This window comes from Pagrus major, chromosome 13 (assembly GCF_040436345.1).
Source record: "Pagrus major chromosome 13, Pma_NU_1.0".
In the NCBI taxonomy this organism is placed as follows: domain Eukaryota; kingdom Metazoa; phylum Chordata; class Actinopteri; order Spariformes; family Sparidae; genus Pagrus; species Pagrus major.
The window spans coordinates 22,163,165-22,180,845 of record NC_133227.1 but is presented as its reverse complement, the minus strand read 5'-3'; the positions used below and the strand labels follow the sequence as shown (position 1 = coordinate 22,180,845).

General features: G+C 40.4%; 1 protein-coding gene across 1 annotated transcript in view; it reads left to right on the top strand.

Moving 5' to 3' along the window:
* pdlim4 (PDZ and LIM domain 4) overlaps window positions 1-3,423 on the top strand; it is a 52,415-nt gene extending 48,992 nt beyond the window's left edge. The window contains exon 7 of the mRNA XM_073479319.1: window positions 639-3,423. Coding sequence (XP_073335420.1) covers window positions 639-843 — 205 coding nt within the window. The 3' untranslated portion in view covers window positions 844-3,423. The remainder of the gene's footprint in view (window positions 1-638) is intronic.
* The last annotated feature ends 14,258 nt before the right edge of the window (window positions 3,424-17,681 follow it).

Genomic DNA, 17,681 nt, shown 5'->3' with positions numbered 1-17,681 from the left:
CAGGCCGAACATTGAGAAACAGATTAGGGACGGGAAAACTATCTCGTAATGAGTTTTTAAAGGATGAATAAAAACCCTGATGTGCAGTTAATTCCAAGCTAAACTATCATTCAAACATTAAAAAAAGATAGCTTTCCTGTAACTTTCATTCATGGCTACATAATACAGACCTATTAACATAAAAAAAATCTTATATCTGTGCACTTTTTCTTATATTGACAAAGTGCAGGTAAAAATGAAAAGGCACCTTTATAATCTTAGAAGTGGGTTTGAGGTCAGTTTGTCTCTCTTAAATTCATTCCACTCAAACAGCCTGGATTAAAACTTTTTAATGAAATAAGACTATTTCTTTCTTCTACATGACTAATGAAAGGACCAATTAGCACACTAATAAAATGATCTAAGGGCCAGAATGAAGTTGTTAAAGGACCACATTTGTCCCACAGGCTGCCAGTTGAAGAGGTCTGGTAATAGATCTCTCTAGTAACATAAACAAACCCAGCAAAATCTTTTCCATCTCAAGCATCATACTTAATAAATCTATAAAAACTAGTGAGTGTCACACAGCACATGGAGCAACACTTGTTAAAGCCTTTGCGTGTCTGACAGCCTCTGTCTCCCTTCGTCTCTCCATCCAGTGGCACCATCGTGAAGGCCAGGGACAAGCTCTACCACCCCGAGTGCTTCATGTGCGACGACTGCGGCGTCAACCTCAAGCAGAGAGGCTACTTCTTCATCGAGGACAGTCTGTACTGTGAGACCCACGCCAAGGCACGCGTCCAGCCTCCAGAGGGCTATGACGTTGTTGCCGTTTACCCCAACTCCAAGGTGGAGCTGGTCTGAGACAGAGATGGAGCTGCCTATACTGTAATATACTCAAATCTGGGAGAATGGGGCTACTGAGTATCCTAGCTTACATTTATCAGGCTCTGTCGAGCAGGAATCTGATCTTGGATCAGTTTTGCTTCTGGGAGAGTCCTAAGAAATTTGTGTTTCAGTGATCCAAGATCAGCATTTCCACAGCGACAGATGATAAATGAGATGTATATTGAGCATTTTGAAGTATGTTGACAGAGCACAGCTTGGATCAGATGAGTATCCCAAAACTCAAACCCATTAAACAGCTGACATCGTATTTTGTGTCCCAGCCTGACAGTCCTCATCTCTCAATCCGTGTGTTTACACGAAACTCTAGATCCAAAAATAATATTGAACCAGCAGTTAGAAAAGGTTTTAATTTGCAGCATCGTGTCCTCATCACAACCGCAGCATATAACTGAGAAACAAGACATGCAAGATTGGCAAAATATCGGCAGAAAATAGAATGAAATTACCTCACCAGCATTCGCCTTTTCTAACAGTCAGCACAAGTTTATCACCAGCATTATCGTCAGTGTCCAGTGACGACCCTCACTCAAGCCTTAAATAAGTGTGAGTGTGTGTGTGTGTGTGTGTGCGAGATGTGGGTTATCACAAGAGAATTGAAGTTGACTGGTGAGTTTGCTGTGATTAACTCTGCAGAGAAGTTAGACTTTGTTCAGACTGCCAGCCCAAATCTGTATTTTGACATATCCAAACCACATGAGGAGTCGGTTTGCGATGCTGCTCTGCAACTTGACGTGACTGTTTGGACATATATAAAACTGATCCGCTGTCTGTCAATTTATTGATGTACGCTAGCAGTGCTAAATCCACTGAACACGTAGCATTTCCTTGTTGTCATGAGCTTGTTAGTTGGTGGGAAAATATCCTAGTGGACACTCAAACAAATCTGATTTGCCTGCAGTCTGAACATCGCCTGTTTGTTGTGCCTTCAGACTTATTTAGCATTTAGCTGTTTTACTCCCCATGATGCAGCACAGCACTCTACGAAAATGTCGGTCTATGTTTTGCAAAGTCATTTAAGGTGTAATTATATGTTGAAGCTTTGGTTAAGGGGTTTGTCTTTTTAACTATGTTACAGTTACACACTATACTCCTGTTGTGGATGGATTATTTTCTCATTTTGTAATTTACATCTGTGCCGTTTACTTTTCAGACTTTCTATGTTACAAAACTGGGGAGCAACTTTGTTTAATCGTCACTTTTTCAGGTCATGTGAAACAATAAGCAATAGTTCATTTATCAGCATATCTCTAACGAGTTTGATTGTGAGTTTCTGGAATGTGCGTCAGTGTGCTTGGGTAACATCTTTACAGAACTGCAGTCTAAAGTAAATGCCTCTGTATGCAGCTATGCAAGCACCACCTTCTGAAATGTAAACAAAACCCTGCAGGAGAGACAGTTCTGTGGGGAGCTATGAAACCGAGAATTCTTCCCAAATTTGATCACAACATCAACTTAAAAGCAACAAAATGCAAGAAGTGAGACTTTAACTTAGCCTGATGCGGTGTGTTTTGACATTTTTAACAGCCGTGATACAAACCCACAGGAGACTGCTCTCGAGCACCTGACTGAGAGAGGAATTTCAACTCTCGCTCAAAGAATTCCAGTTCATAAAAACAAGAGCGCAGAGTTCACCGGCTCTGTTTATTAAAAACACTCCATTTTGACACCAGCACACCCCGATGACAACTTTTAAAAAACGGTCGTGTGCGTTTGAGACAGGAGACACGGACCACAGAAAACTGTTAGGAACTCGTAAACTGGGACTCCGCAGCCTCCAACATGTGGGAGTAATATTCGCTTTGTTTAGTTTTTTGGACCCACAACATAGATATATTACAGCTCCTCTTTGGAAGCGAGAAAAAGACAGAAGTTGGAAGTATATGCATAGTTGTATTCCCTTCCTACTATGAACTCAAATGTCTGGTCACAGCCAAGTCCAAGAAGCAAAATGAAATATGCTTTTACATTTCCTCCGGGAGAGGGGGGAAACCGAAAGGGAGGGAGCAAGAAGGAGATGAGGAAGAGAAACGGCATGTGTTTTCATGTCATTACGACTGCAGTATGTGGCCATCAGTGTTGGCTTATTGTGAATAGTGAAGTAAACCGGGTGGAGAGGAGTGTTCTTATTCTTAATTTTAGAAATGTTTCTAACAAAACTACTTTTTTTAAAATTTGAAATGAGAATGAGAAAATGGATTTTGCAGTGCTGATATCCTTCTTTTTTTTCTAGATATCAACAGTGATGTGTAGCTGCTGGTATGCCATCTATACTAGCTATCTTGTAAATTATGTGAAAATTATATTGCTACCACAATGTTCCTTTGGTTTTGTACATATTTGTTTTATCGTGATTCAGCATACAGTGTATAACATGTCACTCACGTGCCTTTGCATTCCCAGCGTCTTGAAATGATTCCTTTCCTCTTCTTGTGTTTAACTTATTGCTCTACCAACACATGTTTTTTTGTTTTGGAGCTTCTTATTTTGCTTTTATTTTGTAGGATCTAAATAAAAATGAGAAGTGCATTACCACGACGTGATGGTTCACATTCTTCTACTGGTCACAAACTTTGAGGAGCTGCGTGCGCTGTGAAAAACACGAGGGATTCGGTTACACCCCACAGCTCTGACATGGCAGTTGTTGTGTGAGACCACCAGGCTGCAGTATGTGGGACTCAGACATCCACCTCACCAAGGCCCTAAATCTGAGCATTAAATTGTCAGGACACAAAACCTGGACTCGTGTTTTCACAGCGCTGCGTCACATACGACTTTACTGCCCCCGTTTTTTAACTTTATATCAGCGCCCACCCTGTTAAAACAGCCGAATTCAGGCTGTGGGGTAGAACACACAAAGTCTGTCTCTGTTCATTAAACTACAACTAGTGGGGCCTGTTTCTGGACAGGGTATCAATTAAACCAGGAGTAAGCCATAATTTAGTTAATCCCTGTTTTAAAAAAGGCTTTCTCAAACACACGTTGCACTGATTTAAGAGGAGTAACTTGTTGACTGGTTAGTTAAAGGTCCGGTGTGTAGGGTTTAGGAGGATCTATTTGGAGAAATGGAATATAATTTGTTTAAATATGTTTTCATTACTGTATATTCAAATAAGAATCATTGTGTTTTCATGAGCCTTTTATTTGTACAGTAGTTTCTACAGTAGCCCATATCGGACAAACCAAACACCAACTCTTGAGAGGGCCTTTCATGCTTTTCTTGCTTTTTTAGGAGAGGGTGAGGCGAGGGGTGTTTAGTTGCTTTTCTCTGCAACCTCACAACTAGATGCCACTAAATTCTACACACTGGGCCTTTGAATTCAGTATAAATTGGAAATTTGAGAAGCTTGCAGATCTTTATGTTGCAACTTTACATTTTCTTCAGATTCAATTTTCAATTTTATGGCGTGACAGCGTTGCGCTTGTGAGCTGGTTAGGTTTAGGCACACAAGCCATTTGGTTGGGTGAGGAAAAGATCATGTTTTGGCTTAAAATACCTACTTCTGGTCACCACAAATGCGACTGGAAATTGGCCAGAGGTCTACATAAAAATATCCTTAGAAATGTTGAAACTTAATCTCGAATTGCCCCTTTATCAAACACTGTATGGTGAACTAATCAGTGGTTTGCAGGTAGGTTAACTGCCATTATTTTACCCTGGCAGCTTGGCTGTTGTATGAGATTAATTTCAACCATCTTTGTCTTCATTTGTGAGAGTATGTGCAGACGTAACTTACCTAATGAAGCCCCAGAAACCGGGGTGGCATAAAACAAAAAAGCCAACACAGTGGAACTAACAGGACTTGGAGAAAAGGATGTCTGAAGGCTTTTGTCTTTCTCTCTCAGTGCATTATTGTAATAAGCGTTTTAAATCTAAATCATAGTGTGGATTGCTCCTGTCAATAGTATATAGTATTTGTCCTCATCGAGGGTTCTTGTAGGTTTCCCATGAAATTCTGCAGTCCACATGATGCATCTCTCCACTGACAGTCAGCATTAATCTGAAGCTAAACCTGCATCGTTGGAGATTTAATTAAGCTCAAATCCTTCTTTCTTTAAGAAAGTGGTTAATTAAGGGTCACTTTAATGTAACAATATTACAAGACATATCTGAAAAAGCCAATTTGAGCATACATGTTTCAAAAGGGCACTTTTGGCCAAGAAGTAAGCTGGATTCCTGTCCTGGAAATTGGCCAGTGGTGCTAAAGTATTGTAACACTTTGTAGTGATGCTTTATGGCACAGTAAAGGTGCTGATTTACACCACGTTTGTGGCTTCTCGTGCTGCTGTACGTGCATCAGCACCAGAGCAGAATGTCTAATATTATAGCACGTACAGTTACAGCACATGGCACCGACTCCAGGGAATTCTTGTAACCAAAACCAGAAGGCGAGAGGCCACCTCATAAAATGACTTTGCACCTTCCGTAATAACTCGTTCAACAACCGTAGTGAATGTGTGCAGATTTTATGTGAGCTGTGAGAGACGTACAGTAGATAGGCCCCAAGAATAGGAGGGAGAAGTAAACAAAGTGCTGCCGTCTGGAGCGACGGTTAGTTGCGCTACTCGAGTTTGCTCATGTATTGGTGCTCAGTCCTAAACTTAGTGAACAGTAGACATACATCTGTATAGGTTGTTTGCAGTCACGTGATTCTGAGGATCTGAAAATTCAGACGGAGGGCAGAAGGGAAACGCAGAATGGACAAAATCAGAGGGTTTTTTTAATAGCTTCAAATCATTTTTGGCCTAATGTTAGGTTTTTACTTCTGGCGAGGGCTTATACGCCTCAAAAATTATAATAGTGGTGTTCATCTGTGAAGTTTATCCTGCTGAACAAAACGTGTAAGTATCATAAACTTATTTTCTACAATAATCCAAAATCAAAAAAATCTAAATCTAAAAAATCCCATTGGCTTTATGACGGGGCGATGCAAACTTCTGGTTAGCCTACAAAAAATACGTCAACCCTGCCTCTCTGTAGTGTGCTAAAGCCAAGGCAAAATCCCAAATCTATGTTTTAGTAGTATTGAGTTTAATCAAGATGACAGGCTTATTTGTGTCAGTTCTAGGGTTTGGGTGCAATATACCCACCTCTGTGACAAAAAAGTGGCACAGTGTACTTAAATTGAACATTTGTGAGCTAAATATGAAATTCAGAGTTAACGACAAACACAAAGACGGAGAGAAAGATTGAGACTTTGCCACGTGGAGAGAGCTCTGCCCCTATCTGTTAACATTTAGCCCACATTACAGATAAACAACAAGTTACTCAGAAACAGAGCTCGCTCCGCTGTGCAGGCTGCAGCTGACAGCGCTGTGTCCACCACATCTCTGGGCTCTGACTAAGCAGTTTCCCTCAACTTACAATCGAACTGACCGTGCTCACATTAATTCACATTGTCTTTTGTTTTTGCCCACATACACATGCACACATAACCACACCTCTCTTTACTGTTTACATGTGTGTGTTATCTTGTAAGTTGCCATTAACCAAAAGGTATTCAGAGACAGAGAGACAGCTTTTATTCATCTGTTTATCCAGTTTAATTTTATACTTTTGCAGGCTTCACACTTACGTCTGCTATAATCTATCTCCAATTAAAAAGTCTTGAGGATACTTGTGAAAGATGCATGACCGGCCTGTCTTTATGTTTATTTCCTCAGTCTTTATTCTCTTTGGTAAGAATGCTGACGCTGTGTCTACTGCTCCAGGACTTGATCTGGATGTTTGACAGCTCTTTCTGCTGATAAAGCTTTTTACCATCGTGTGGGATCTACTGCTTACACCACATTCTCATTCTCACGACTTTATTCGTCTCCCACCTTCTTTAAACGTCCTTCATCCGTCTCGCCTCGTCTGTCTTGCAGTTAACAATGAATTTATATCACAGTGATGTCGACCGGCCTACAATAACACCTTATCTTCTTTGTGTTTAACGACAACGATACCTGATCTCCGTCTTTTCTCTGTGCACCTTGTGTCTTTATGGAGCAAAAATGTTCATTCCTGATCCGTGGGCCCATACGGTACCAACTTGTTGTCTGTGACAGCCGTGATTTGTGGGGTCTTACTGGATGAGTGCCATCTCTACCTTTATATAAGAGACTGCACATACATCAGAGCAGCATTCTGGCCATTCCTTTTCACATATAAATTCAATACCATAACTCAAAAGACTCAAAGTATATGAGCAACACAGGGAACTTTAAATTTATTACAGTTAAAGTTCTTCGTGGGTTTAAAATGGAGCTGAGTTGGAGGAGGTCAATGATGAAAGAGTGTGGAGATTTTTGTTTCGCTTCGTAATAACACCGACAGTTTAGTGTATATTAAAGGGCTGACAGCTTTGTACTCAAGTCCTGTTCTAATGGCTGTGATGTAACTGAAGCACTGAAGCAAGCAATTTTGTTTTTATGACCGCACATGTTACAAAAAGTCGCTGTGCATGCAGCGCACAATTACTCCCCTGTCCGAGCGCGTAAGATTGCTGGGTTCGGTTAGTCTGTTTGTTACTAAAGGTACAGCTGGTTTCCACACTGTTGACTCCATTTAAAAGTGACGAAGCGTTTGCAGATAGAGTCACACTGCCTGCGCATTATTTGGAAGAAGGAGACACCTTAGAACATTTAGATGAACAGCCAATTTCAGAACATTTTTACGATAGCAGAGTGAAATCTGCTGCTTGACAATTATGTGATTAAAAAGCTGCATTTAAGGGAAGGGTGTCTGGTGATTAGGCCCCATCGTCATGTCCATTATATTTTAAGAGCGAGGGTGAAGCAATGAGCAATATATGACACACCCCCTGATGGAGCCTAGATGCTGGTGGTGGTGATGGGATGGAGAGAAAGGCTGAAGATCTGGATGTGATGAGGTGGACCTCAGGAACTGGATATAATGAACTGGAGGTGAGTGGGGTGTGGGAGGGTCGCAACGGTTTTGCAGTGAAACAACAGCTGAATATCAGAACCATCCAAAAAAGTGTCTACACACTAAAAGTGGAACCGAACCATGGTTCAGTTTGATCATGACTGAGAATACCTTGTTTCCTTTGACCAAGGTTTGGCTGTTTTTTTTTTGGGTCGGGATAAAACCGACCAGTCGAGGTTGGTGTGAAAATGGGCGTAATGAAAAAAGCACAATTTGTTTTTCCCTCATGATGGGTTCACACACAAAGTGACAGGGAACAACCCTGTAAGGTTAATGGAATGTGGCCGTTTTTTTACTCACACTTGAATCATGTTGGGAGTGACTCATATGGAAAAATAACTCCTGGTTCTTTCATTCAAAAATTAGCAGAACTATTATGGACTGAAGTCCGAGAGGGGTTCTGTTTTGTCTGTATTTATAGATGCACGCGTGTGTATTCTTGTATTTCTTCAATGAGGACAGAATCTACACACGAGGATGAAAAGGTGCAGAGTTTGTGTATATACAGTCCCCTCATGGTTTGTTTCTGGGGATTTCTGTGTATATCAATGGAAGCTCCTTGATCCTCCTAATGTTTTGGTTGGCATGGTGAGCAGATGAAGCTTTGCTTTGATTCTCATTAAAAGGGGATTTAGAGAGGGACAGTCACAGATCTTGAGACACCCATAGGATGACCTCAGAGTTGCTCAGCTCTCAGACGAGCTATAAAGTCTTGTGAGGAAAATCTGCAGGTGGTCCTGAAGGAAAAGAGGAAAATGGAACTGATGCTGCCATGAGGAGAAGTTTACTGTCCCTGGGGCTGAGTAAAGAAATGTGCAAGGAATTTCCCCAAAATGGATAGTGTGAAGAAGACGAGTAGATCTGACTAGAGGTCTGACCGACAGAATATATTTGCCTTCATCTGTGGTGACCTGAATTCATTTCTGGCCCGGTGCCAACGACCTTTCAGCTGTGATGTTCAAGTGAAGTGTTTGAAAACAGCATAATCTGATGTGACTGCAGCTATGTCTCTGTTCATGGAGGAGGTTGTGTTTTCAGTCTGAATTGTTTCTCTGACTTAGCAGGATATCTTATAACTGTCGACAGATTTTGGTAAAAATGTGGTGGAATGTCAGAACATGGGCCGAGAAACTTTTGAACACTTTTCTCATGAACTAACTTGAATGAAAAACAACCTGGCACATTGATCTTGTGAGCATACCGCTGATTTGATTTTAAGATAAACATATCAAAATATTTCCTACTTTTAAGTCCAGTAATGACACATTTACGGTATTTGTGCCGCCTTGACAGATGTCTGGCCTCTCAAACAGTTTCACATGGAAACAGCACAACAAGCTGTGAAGAATTATAATGTGCTCGGAAATTGTGTCAAAAAATGTAATTTGTGTTTCAAAGTTTGTGCCAATTTGATCAAACCAGGACAGAATCCACATTGCTAAAGATGCACAGACAAGAAATGACTTGTTACAAAGTCATTCTGTCAGAAGACTAATCTGATTTACAGTCAATATCTATTTATGATGGAATTCTTCGATGTACAGAGCATACGTTCTCTGTAAAGCAGAGAAGGAATCTCCTCTGAGGTCTTTTGTTTACTCCACAGAGTATAAATGGCCAAAATGGCCACCGTCCAGAAGGGCTTGCTACACTTCTATTGGTTTTCAGACATGTGCAACACATCTCTGCCTTCTCAAGTCTGTTAAAGTAAACGTGGATATAAAAATCAAACAGATGGCTCGTGTTTTAGAGGCACGTCTGCTTTCACCAAAACCTGGCTCTCGATCAGGTAAACTGAACTGAAAGTGACAGCAGATTGAAGCATGAATGGATTTACAGTATATAGACTACATAACAGGAAGGAGACTTTCTGTTCCAAACATTAATTCTAACAAAAAAACAATTAAAACTACAAACTCACCTGACAGCATCAAGATGATCTACTCCTCTAGCTTGCGGCTGTGTTTCCTTTATACAAAATAATTCAAGAATGGTGACATTTAATGGGCAGAAATTCAAATCATATTTTGACATATCCACACATGTTAAGTTTATTCCTGCAGCTTTGTCAGTTTGCTGGTTAATGCTCGCTAAAATGGTAAAATAACATCAGTTGATATCTAGTTATGTTAGGTTGCTGGCAGATCTCTTTTTAAATAAATGTGCCAACTGGCGCGTTTGTTTATTACTTACACTCTGGGTTGTGAAAACGCACCAGATGTCCCTTCTCTTTTCTGGTAGCATCATGCCCGATTATCTACAAAGTGCAAAACATGTTGGTATGGACAACATTAGCCTTTATGTTATGTGTGCTGTGCTGTACAGACAGTAGTGTAAAGGGGCTACGTCATCTGAAAGACTAAATTGTCACCCATGGTTAGAGTTTGGACTGACAGCCCTGATAACTTGATATTGTTGGCACACTGATCGACTTTTAGCTTTCAGCCACCTCTGAGCCAATCCAATGTCAACTTAAACTAAAATTGGGCTTCTTGGGGACGTAGCCTCTAGGACTTGAATCCAAAGATAATCTGAACGAGTTTGTCCTCTAAAAATATTGGTAGGAACATGTCCCAAACATCCATATTCAAACATGTGTCTTTTACTGAAATCTTCAACTGTACCTCAAATTAAAATATTGTCTAAAATGACCATTGGGACCCTTCAGTGAGTCAGAGGCACTTACAAGAAACCCAGTCTAGGTCTGGCCTTTTAATTTAGGACATTTAGGCGAAGTTAGAGAGACAACAGGAAAGCCGAACTAGCCTGACCCAATAATAATGCAAAGGGATCTCGTCAATCTCCTGCCTTTTATGTTTCGCTGTCTTTCTCATTTCTCTTTACCCATTGGACATTCTCCTTTATACTTGCTTTGCCTCTCTCACAACGGAAGCACACACATTCCCACACACTTTTCTTTACATACCCCCCTCTCGATGCCCAAACAAGAAGTAGCTACGTGTTTCAGCGGATACCATAGTGACTGCATGAAAAGTCCCTGCAGCGGTTGGCACTATAGGACAAACACCGTGAGATACAAGTGCCAGCTCTCTCTCCGTTTCTCTTTATTTCTCCTTCTCTCTCTCCCCTTTGTGTCTTTCATCCTTCCCAGGCATCTTTAACGGAGTGAAAAAGGCTTTTATTTCCCTAAACACGGGCTGGACATACAATCGTCTGAGGGTCTAAGTATAGAGCAAAGAGAGTCATAATTCTATCAGAGAGACAGGGAGAGGTGGGTCCAGCCTGTCTACTGGAGTTATATGTATTGCTGGCTTTGGCCCGTATGATCAGACAAACACTGACAGCTAGGAACGTATTCAAGTCTTAACTTGAACAGTTAAAAGTTACAATAAGTAGTAAAACCCCGGCTTAATTGTTGTGCTGTTTGGGAACTATTTATTGTCCTGTTTTGACCAATTCCTTGCCATCTTACTGTGTCACTGCATTTTGTTCTCTGCAGATCCTTCCGAGGAACACAGATGTAAACAGATGTCAGGGTCAGAACATAAGGGCAGCCAGAAGCCTTAGACCACTGGGTTAAAGATTTGTGTCTACAAATAACACGGCGCCACAATCAAAACAGATTTTTGACCAGATAAAAACACAAAAAAAGCAGAAATACTCATGCCACGTCAAATATAAATGAAATGGCACCACTTTGGCCTTTTTGTCCTTTCTAAATCTTGTGGGTTTATTCAGTATCATTTGGTTCCACCTTAAATTTTCAAGACCAGACTAATAAACAAGTCGGCCATGTGTTGATATGTCGATGTTTTGTGATACTGATAAGAGTCATAAACTATGCTCTCTATCAGGTTTAATTGACCTCTGCGGAATGGATTCACACCCGAGGCCTGAAGTTGTGCAAAATAAATCCATAAAGTGCGGTTTTCAAAGACACACACCACAATATGAACACTTCACATACAATAAGTACGTCAAGAACACCAAATCCATCCGCTCACACACACTGAGTTTACAGTAATCCGCCCCTGTGTAGATGACAGGGATTGTGTAATTACAGTTGTGTTAATATGACATAATGTTCAATCCATCCACAGATGTGTGGGGGTTTTCTCCAGCCCGCCCGGATGGAGCCATGTAGCTACATCAGGTCACTTGCAAACATGAGCTCATCTCCTCGTTTAGATTTATGACTCAAACTTTGAGCTCAAAAGCTGATTCATGTGCAGTCAAGAGTGAAGATCTCATGTTCGTTTTCCAATTTAGCACATTAAAATGAGATTTTCAGCTGGAAAAATCCATTAACATGAGGCCCACTGCATGATTGCGGCATGAAGAAGTCCATCAAATTAACTTTAAATTGCTTTTCTCATTTTGTTTAAAGTTAAAACAAATACAAAAAGCTGTCTACAAATAGTTTTTTTTACCAGTGCGTGCTACCTTTGGGTGAAGAGCCACAGGTTTTCTGGGGAGACGGTAAAGCTCACCTGTCTTTTCCAACAATTATTGAGTTGCCATGCTGGGCCCTGCCCTGAGGAGCTGGCAGCCATGCAGCCAGAAGAATTTTTATTAATATTGATTAGTTTCATGGCAGAGGTTTAATGTTACCTCATACAAATGTTATTTCAGAGGCCACACCACCCCACCAAGAATAATATCCCGAAGGGAGAATGGCACTTAAATTGAATTTTAATGTTGTCTCTGTTTTCTCTGGTGAAACCGCTCAAAGACACCGAGAGGATTGATGTTGAAATCTGGCTGAAATGTCAATTTGGTCTTGTAAACACTTGGATAAAAGATGAGAAAATTTGATAAGGAGCTGCATAACAGGTTAGGCATTAACTAAGGTAATGTGAGCATGAGCTTACAAGCAATGGGATCAGTAGATGATGCAACCTCTTGAGCTTTATGTGAAATATCTTGCAAGAAATGAAAACGCTACACAAACCTCACAGGGACGGAGACAGTAAAATGTATTTGATATATTTTGATTTGAAATACAAAAAAAACATTACATACAGTATTGATTGTACCTGTGTGAGGTTTACATATTTACACAGTATGCACATCAAGCTGGTTTGAACCTCCAGTTTCAGCAAGCCAGTCAGATCCTTGGCAATAACTGTAGATGAATGGGAGCAGGATCTGTGGTCCAGATGCACTGACTCCCTCTGCTGCTGATTGATTGCCTGGAGAAAAAGAAGAGAAAGTCTTAGTGAGTTCCTCTTTTCCCTCAAGTCATATTTACTTCTAAAGGTGATTTATTGGTATAATATAGCGTTTTACAATGCAGGAATACAACGTGGGATCTCTTGAATTCATTCGACTGATAGGTTGAATAAAGCGGTGTCCATTAAAGTAAGCAGATCAGAACAAATCTGAGGATTGGGTGACGATTCAGAGGTCTGGGACGAGGTTAGCAGATCTCTGTCTCTAGACACACATATGTACTAAATACAATCATTGCCACAGAAACCTTCCATACGTTTTCACAAGTATGGACATAAGCTGATTCAAAATTGGTCCTGGGCCTGAAAGAGGCCTCCGTTCACCTGGTGGTGCAGGTGTTCCACTCTCCTCAGAAGAGCTATTGATGGCTCAGGATTATAAATTCAGCTTTCTGTCAGCACACTGCTGTTTCTGTCCCTCATGTATATCTCGCTCAGGACACGATGAGACATGATGGTGATGTGGCAGTGAACTGTTTACTGTTCCTGAAAGTACACCTGAAAAGGATTGTTAAAATCTAGCAACCGTTCTTTGCTGCTTATGGGATCAAAAATGTACACTTTTTTAAAAGGAGTCTTAACTTGGTTGCATTATTTTTTACATCAAGCCTGTTAGAGGTGGCCATATGCAGCAGTAAGGTCACCAGAGACAGTTTAGACTGTCTGAGAGATCATCCTGTTTACTAAAACCCATTGACATCGGTACAATTTCTGACAATTAGACTGTGATTTTAATACCATCCAATTTTTCATCCTCAATTATGTAGTCAAGCTGCTTCAACTATGAGAAACTCAAACAGGAAACAGCCCTCTGTGTCGGTTTGGCTACGAAAAAGCAAAACATTTTCCACAGCAAATACCAAACAATCAGAACAACAAGTCCAGGCCCATAATTGGGCAGAAAATGGCTTCAAATAGCCCAAAAATGGATGCTACAAGCCAAGTATCTTGGTCTGTGCTATGTCATAGCATGTGAGCACATTGTCAGCTAAACTTAGACAACGCAGCATGAAAATGGCTCTATTAAAACCCGTGGCTGTTGGAGACAATGCTGTGGTGCAGGGATTCAAGCAATCAAATCCATCCAAAACAGACATTTTGCTAGCCTTTAATGCTAAGCCCAGGCATTCCCATGCCTGTCTTAACATCACTGGCCAGAATTTATAATGGTTTCCTCCAAGATAGTCCCTTAAATTCTATTCTTGACTTTATTTATAGGCTAATCATGACTAGAATACAAAACAGATTCTCACTGCAGCTCACACAAACAACATTTTTATGAATGCAAACACAAGTCGGCTGCTGTTCCTAATTTGTTCAATTTATGCCTTGATCCGTGCAGCATTAATCTTCTGCTTTACAAATAAGCACATTAAGTGAGTAAATGTAGGGCGAATATATCCATGTCAGTTACCTCACCACCCTTACTGTAGTTTAATGGTTGACTCAGGCCTGTGCGGCGTCCCATCATTGAACTGACACAGCAGCTCGCTACAGTAGTTCCCATAGACGGAAGCCAGCCAGCGGCCTGCCTGCCAAATGAGAGCACTTGTTTGCTTGGCATTACCATGGTTTCCATGGGCAGGAGCTTAAAAGAGGTTTATGGTTGTGTGTGTGAGTGAGAGAGAGTTTCTGCATGAAAGAGAGCATGCTTCCTCATGCACGTGTATCTATTTACATACATGGACATGCCATTCATTTATATGTGTGGGCATGTGTGTTTGTGCATGCGTGTTTGACTGCACTTTCCAACCTGTGTGGCCTTCTCTAAATGACCATCCCATTTGGCCCGCTGAGCTACATAATGTCTCATTCCTCTCCTGCACCACGAGACCATTTGGGACATGAATTCATTCACTGGCTTGTTACTCTGAAATCCCAATGACACAATACTTTCCGGCAGGTTCTGTCTGTGCATCAAAGTGGTTCCCTTTTTGGATACAGACTACACTGGACCTTTTGTGTTCAATACTGACATGAATGCTTACTTGACCGTTTTATTCACTCGCAATTCAGGCTGGGTAATGACCATGGAAAAGCTATAATGGGTGGCGAAGCTTTGAGGCTGGTTGTCCCAACATTTAGTAATTGAATTATATTATGGAATATTGTTTAACGACTAAATGAATGTTTTATTTCTGAATTGATTTCTGTTCATTTAATTCAAGGTGACTCCAAGATTGTTTTTATCATTACTTTTTATTGAATTAAATACTGACAGGCATTTCTCCCTCTAAGTACCTCTTAGCTGGGCGTGTCAGGGTGTTCACCTACTTCACAGACCGAGAAGCCTTTGTGGGGAGATAAGAGCTTTCATTGTCTGAGTGACCCTGAGAGTTTGACTGAGACCAAACCGCCTACAGCTCATTCCAAATGTGAATAACGGCACATTAATTACAATGTTAACGGACCTTGACACCACCCCCCCACCCCCTATCTCACTTCCAGCTGAGAAGCAACTAACAGCTACTGTGCTCCAAGTGGAGGGCTGGTCCGGTTTGGCCTGCTTTGATTGGTGGAGAAGTTTCCGATAAGGAAGATAGATGGTGCGAGGAAACATTTTGCCACAACCTTGGCTCATGATGCACACATTGTTGAAAGCCTCAGATGGTATCTGGTGACATATTTCTGCACATTGACCTCTGATGTCATTAATGTGCGATGGGCCAATCAGCAGGCAGGGACTGTTGAGAGGTTGCCATGAAAACAAAACAACAAGGATGAGAAGTATCATCTTTTGCTGTAATAGCCTTGAAGGAAGGTCAACCAGTGCGTCCACTATTGTTTCAACAGCAGCCTTAATTTGATGTTGTTGCTTATGACAGAGTGAGTTAGAATTATTTAATCAAGTTTCAGTGCCACAGATGAGATGCAGTTATGTTACTCAATGTTACTATTCTTCAAACCTCGCCATCCACTATGTTAAGATTTCTTTTATTGATTATTAATAATTATTATTGTTATCCTTCTAATTGTTGCTTTTTATTATTATAAGTAGGCCCGGGCCCAGTAGAAATAGGCTAGTACATGTACTCAATACTGTAATTAAGTAAAATTTTGAGGTACTTGTACTTTACTTGAGTGTTTTGATTTCCTCAAACTTGATAAAGGCAATTACTGTACTTTTTACTCCACTACATTTGTTTGATACTTTAGTTACCCTTTACTTTGCAGATTAATTGATGTATCAGAGTCAAAGTAGCGCACTGTTAAATTCATACTTTATTGGCACAAACAAAAAACAAAACACTGATTATGGTAATCACTAAAATGCTGCTCAGATAATTGGCCAGGCTAGTGATATGATAGATTGACCCATTGTATATAGTATATAAATACTGTATATATAAATATATGCATCATTTACTTGTATTTTTGCTGGGCCTACTTTTGATCTTTAACTAAATTTAATATAGAGACTATAGAGACCAGCAGTACTATTCCTATGGGTTACTTTCACTTTTACCAGAGGAGGATGGGAGCAGTCAGCATATTTCATACTCTCGCGAGATTTGGAAGTCTGGCCAGTTACGCGCCTCTGATGAACTTAAATGATAATGTTAACTGTCCTGTAATGTGTCTTTGTTTAATATAGTCAACTTTCTGACTGAAAGAAGTTAGGTTGCTATATGTTCGTGACTTTAGTTTTATAATGTGTATCATGTGTTTGGGACCAACCCGTCAACGCTGGCTTCGCCCCGGTAAGTTAACCGTCGTCACAGCTTCACACGGTAGCCATCTTTGACCAAACCTCAGGTAGCCAGCTCAGAAGACAGACATTTAGCTCGCTAAATAAATACAGGGAATTTGGATACAGTTGAAGGCCTGTGCCCTCTTTATACACGCTAAACCGCTTCTTCATCTTCTTGCCAACGCAAGCTAATAAGACCAGTCTGTTTACTGAAGCCACAGGGACGAATTTGATGTCGGTCATCCCAACCATCTCCCTGGTAAGACACATTGGAGTAACGTTAGCTAACTGAGGGTAGCAGCTGTAATGTGACTGCTGAAATTTAAATTATTATACCAAATGTTGCTTATTGCCATTAAAACTAAGTACACTTAGCATACGATTGTTAAATGTTGCTAGGTTAAGGCAATTAGCATGTTACTGCCTTGCTAAGTCAACTGACAGACTTTAAGTCAGCTAGCTTTGTTTTGCCTACTGCTAGCTACATTAATTCTAGCTAATCATGTTTTGAGTGTGATGTTCATGCTGAAAATGTTTTAAAATGTGTAACATGTACTAAAAATACTGACATCACTTGGTTGTATGTGTAAGATTGTAATACTGTTGACAGAGCAGGGAAAGCACAGGTGTAATAAATTAACAACATTAAGATATTTAGGTCACTATAAAGTTTTCTTCTTTTTACAATGCCGTTCTTACAAGGTTGAGGGACTTTGCTGTCATGTGCAACATCTTTACTTTCAGAGTATTTTAATTTCTATATGTGTAAAGTCTTTTATTTAGATAATGAAATTCATGCACAGGATGGCTACCAAAATGAACAGAATTTCAATTTTCTCTGCAGTGTCTTTTAGTTAAAGACTAAAAGTTTTCATCTTGACATAAATTCTTAGACTCAAGGGTATCCTCCTATAAGAAAGGGGCCCATTCTATTTTCTTGTCTTACCCACTGAATGTGGGTTAGTATATTAATGCTCGGGTT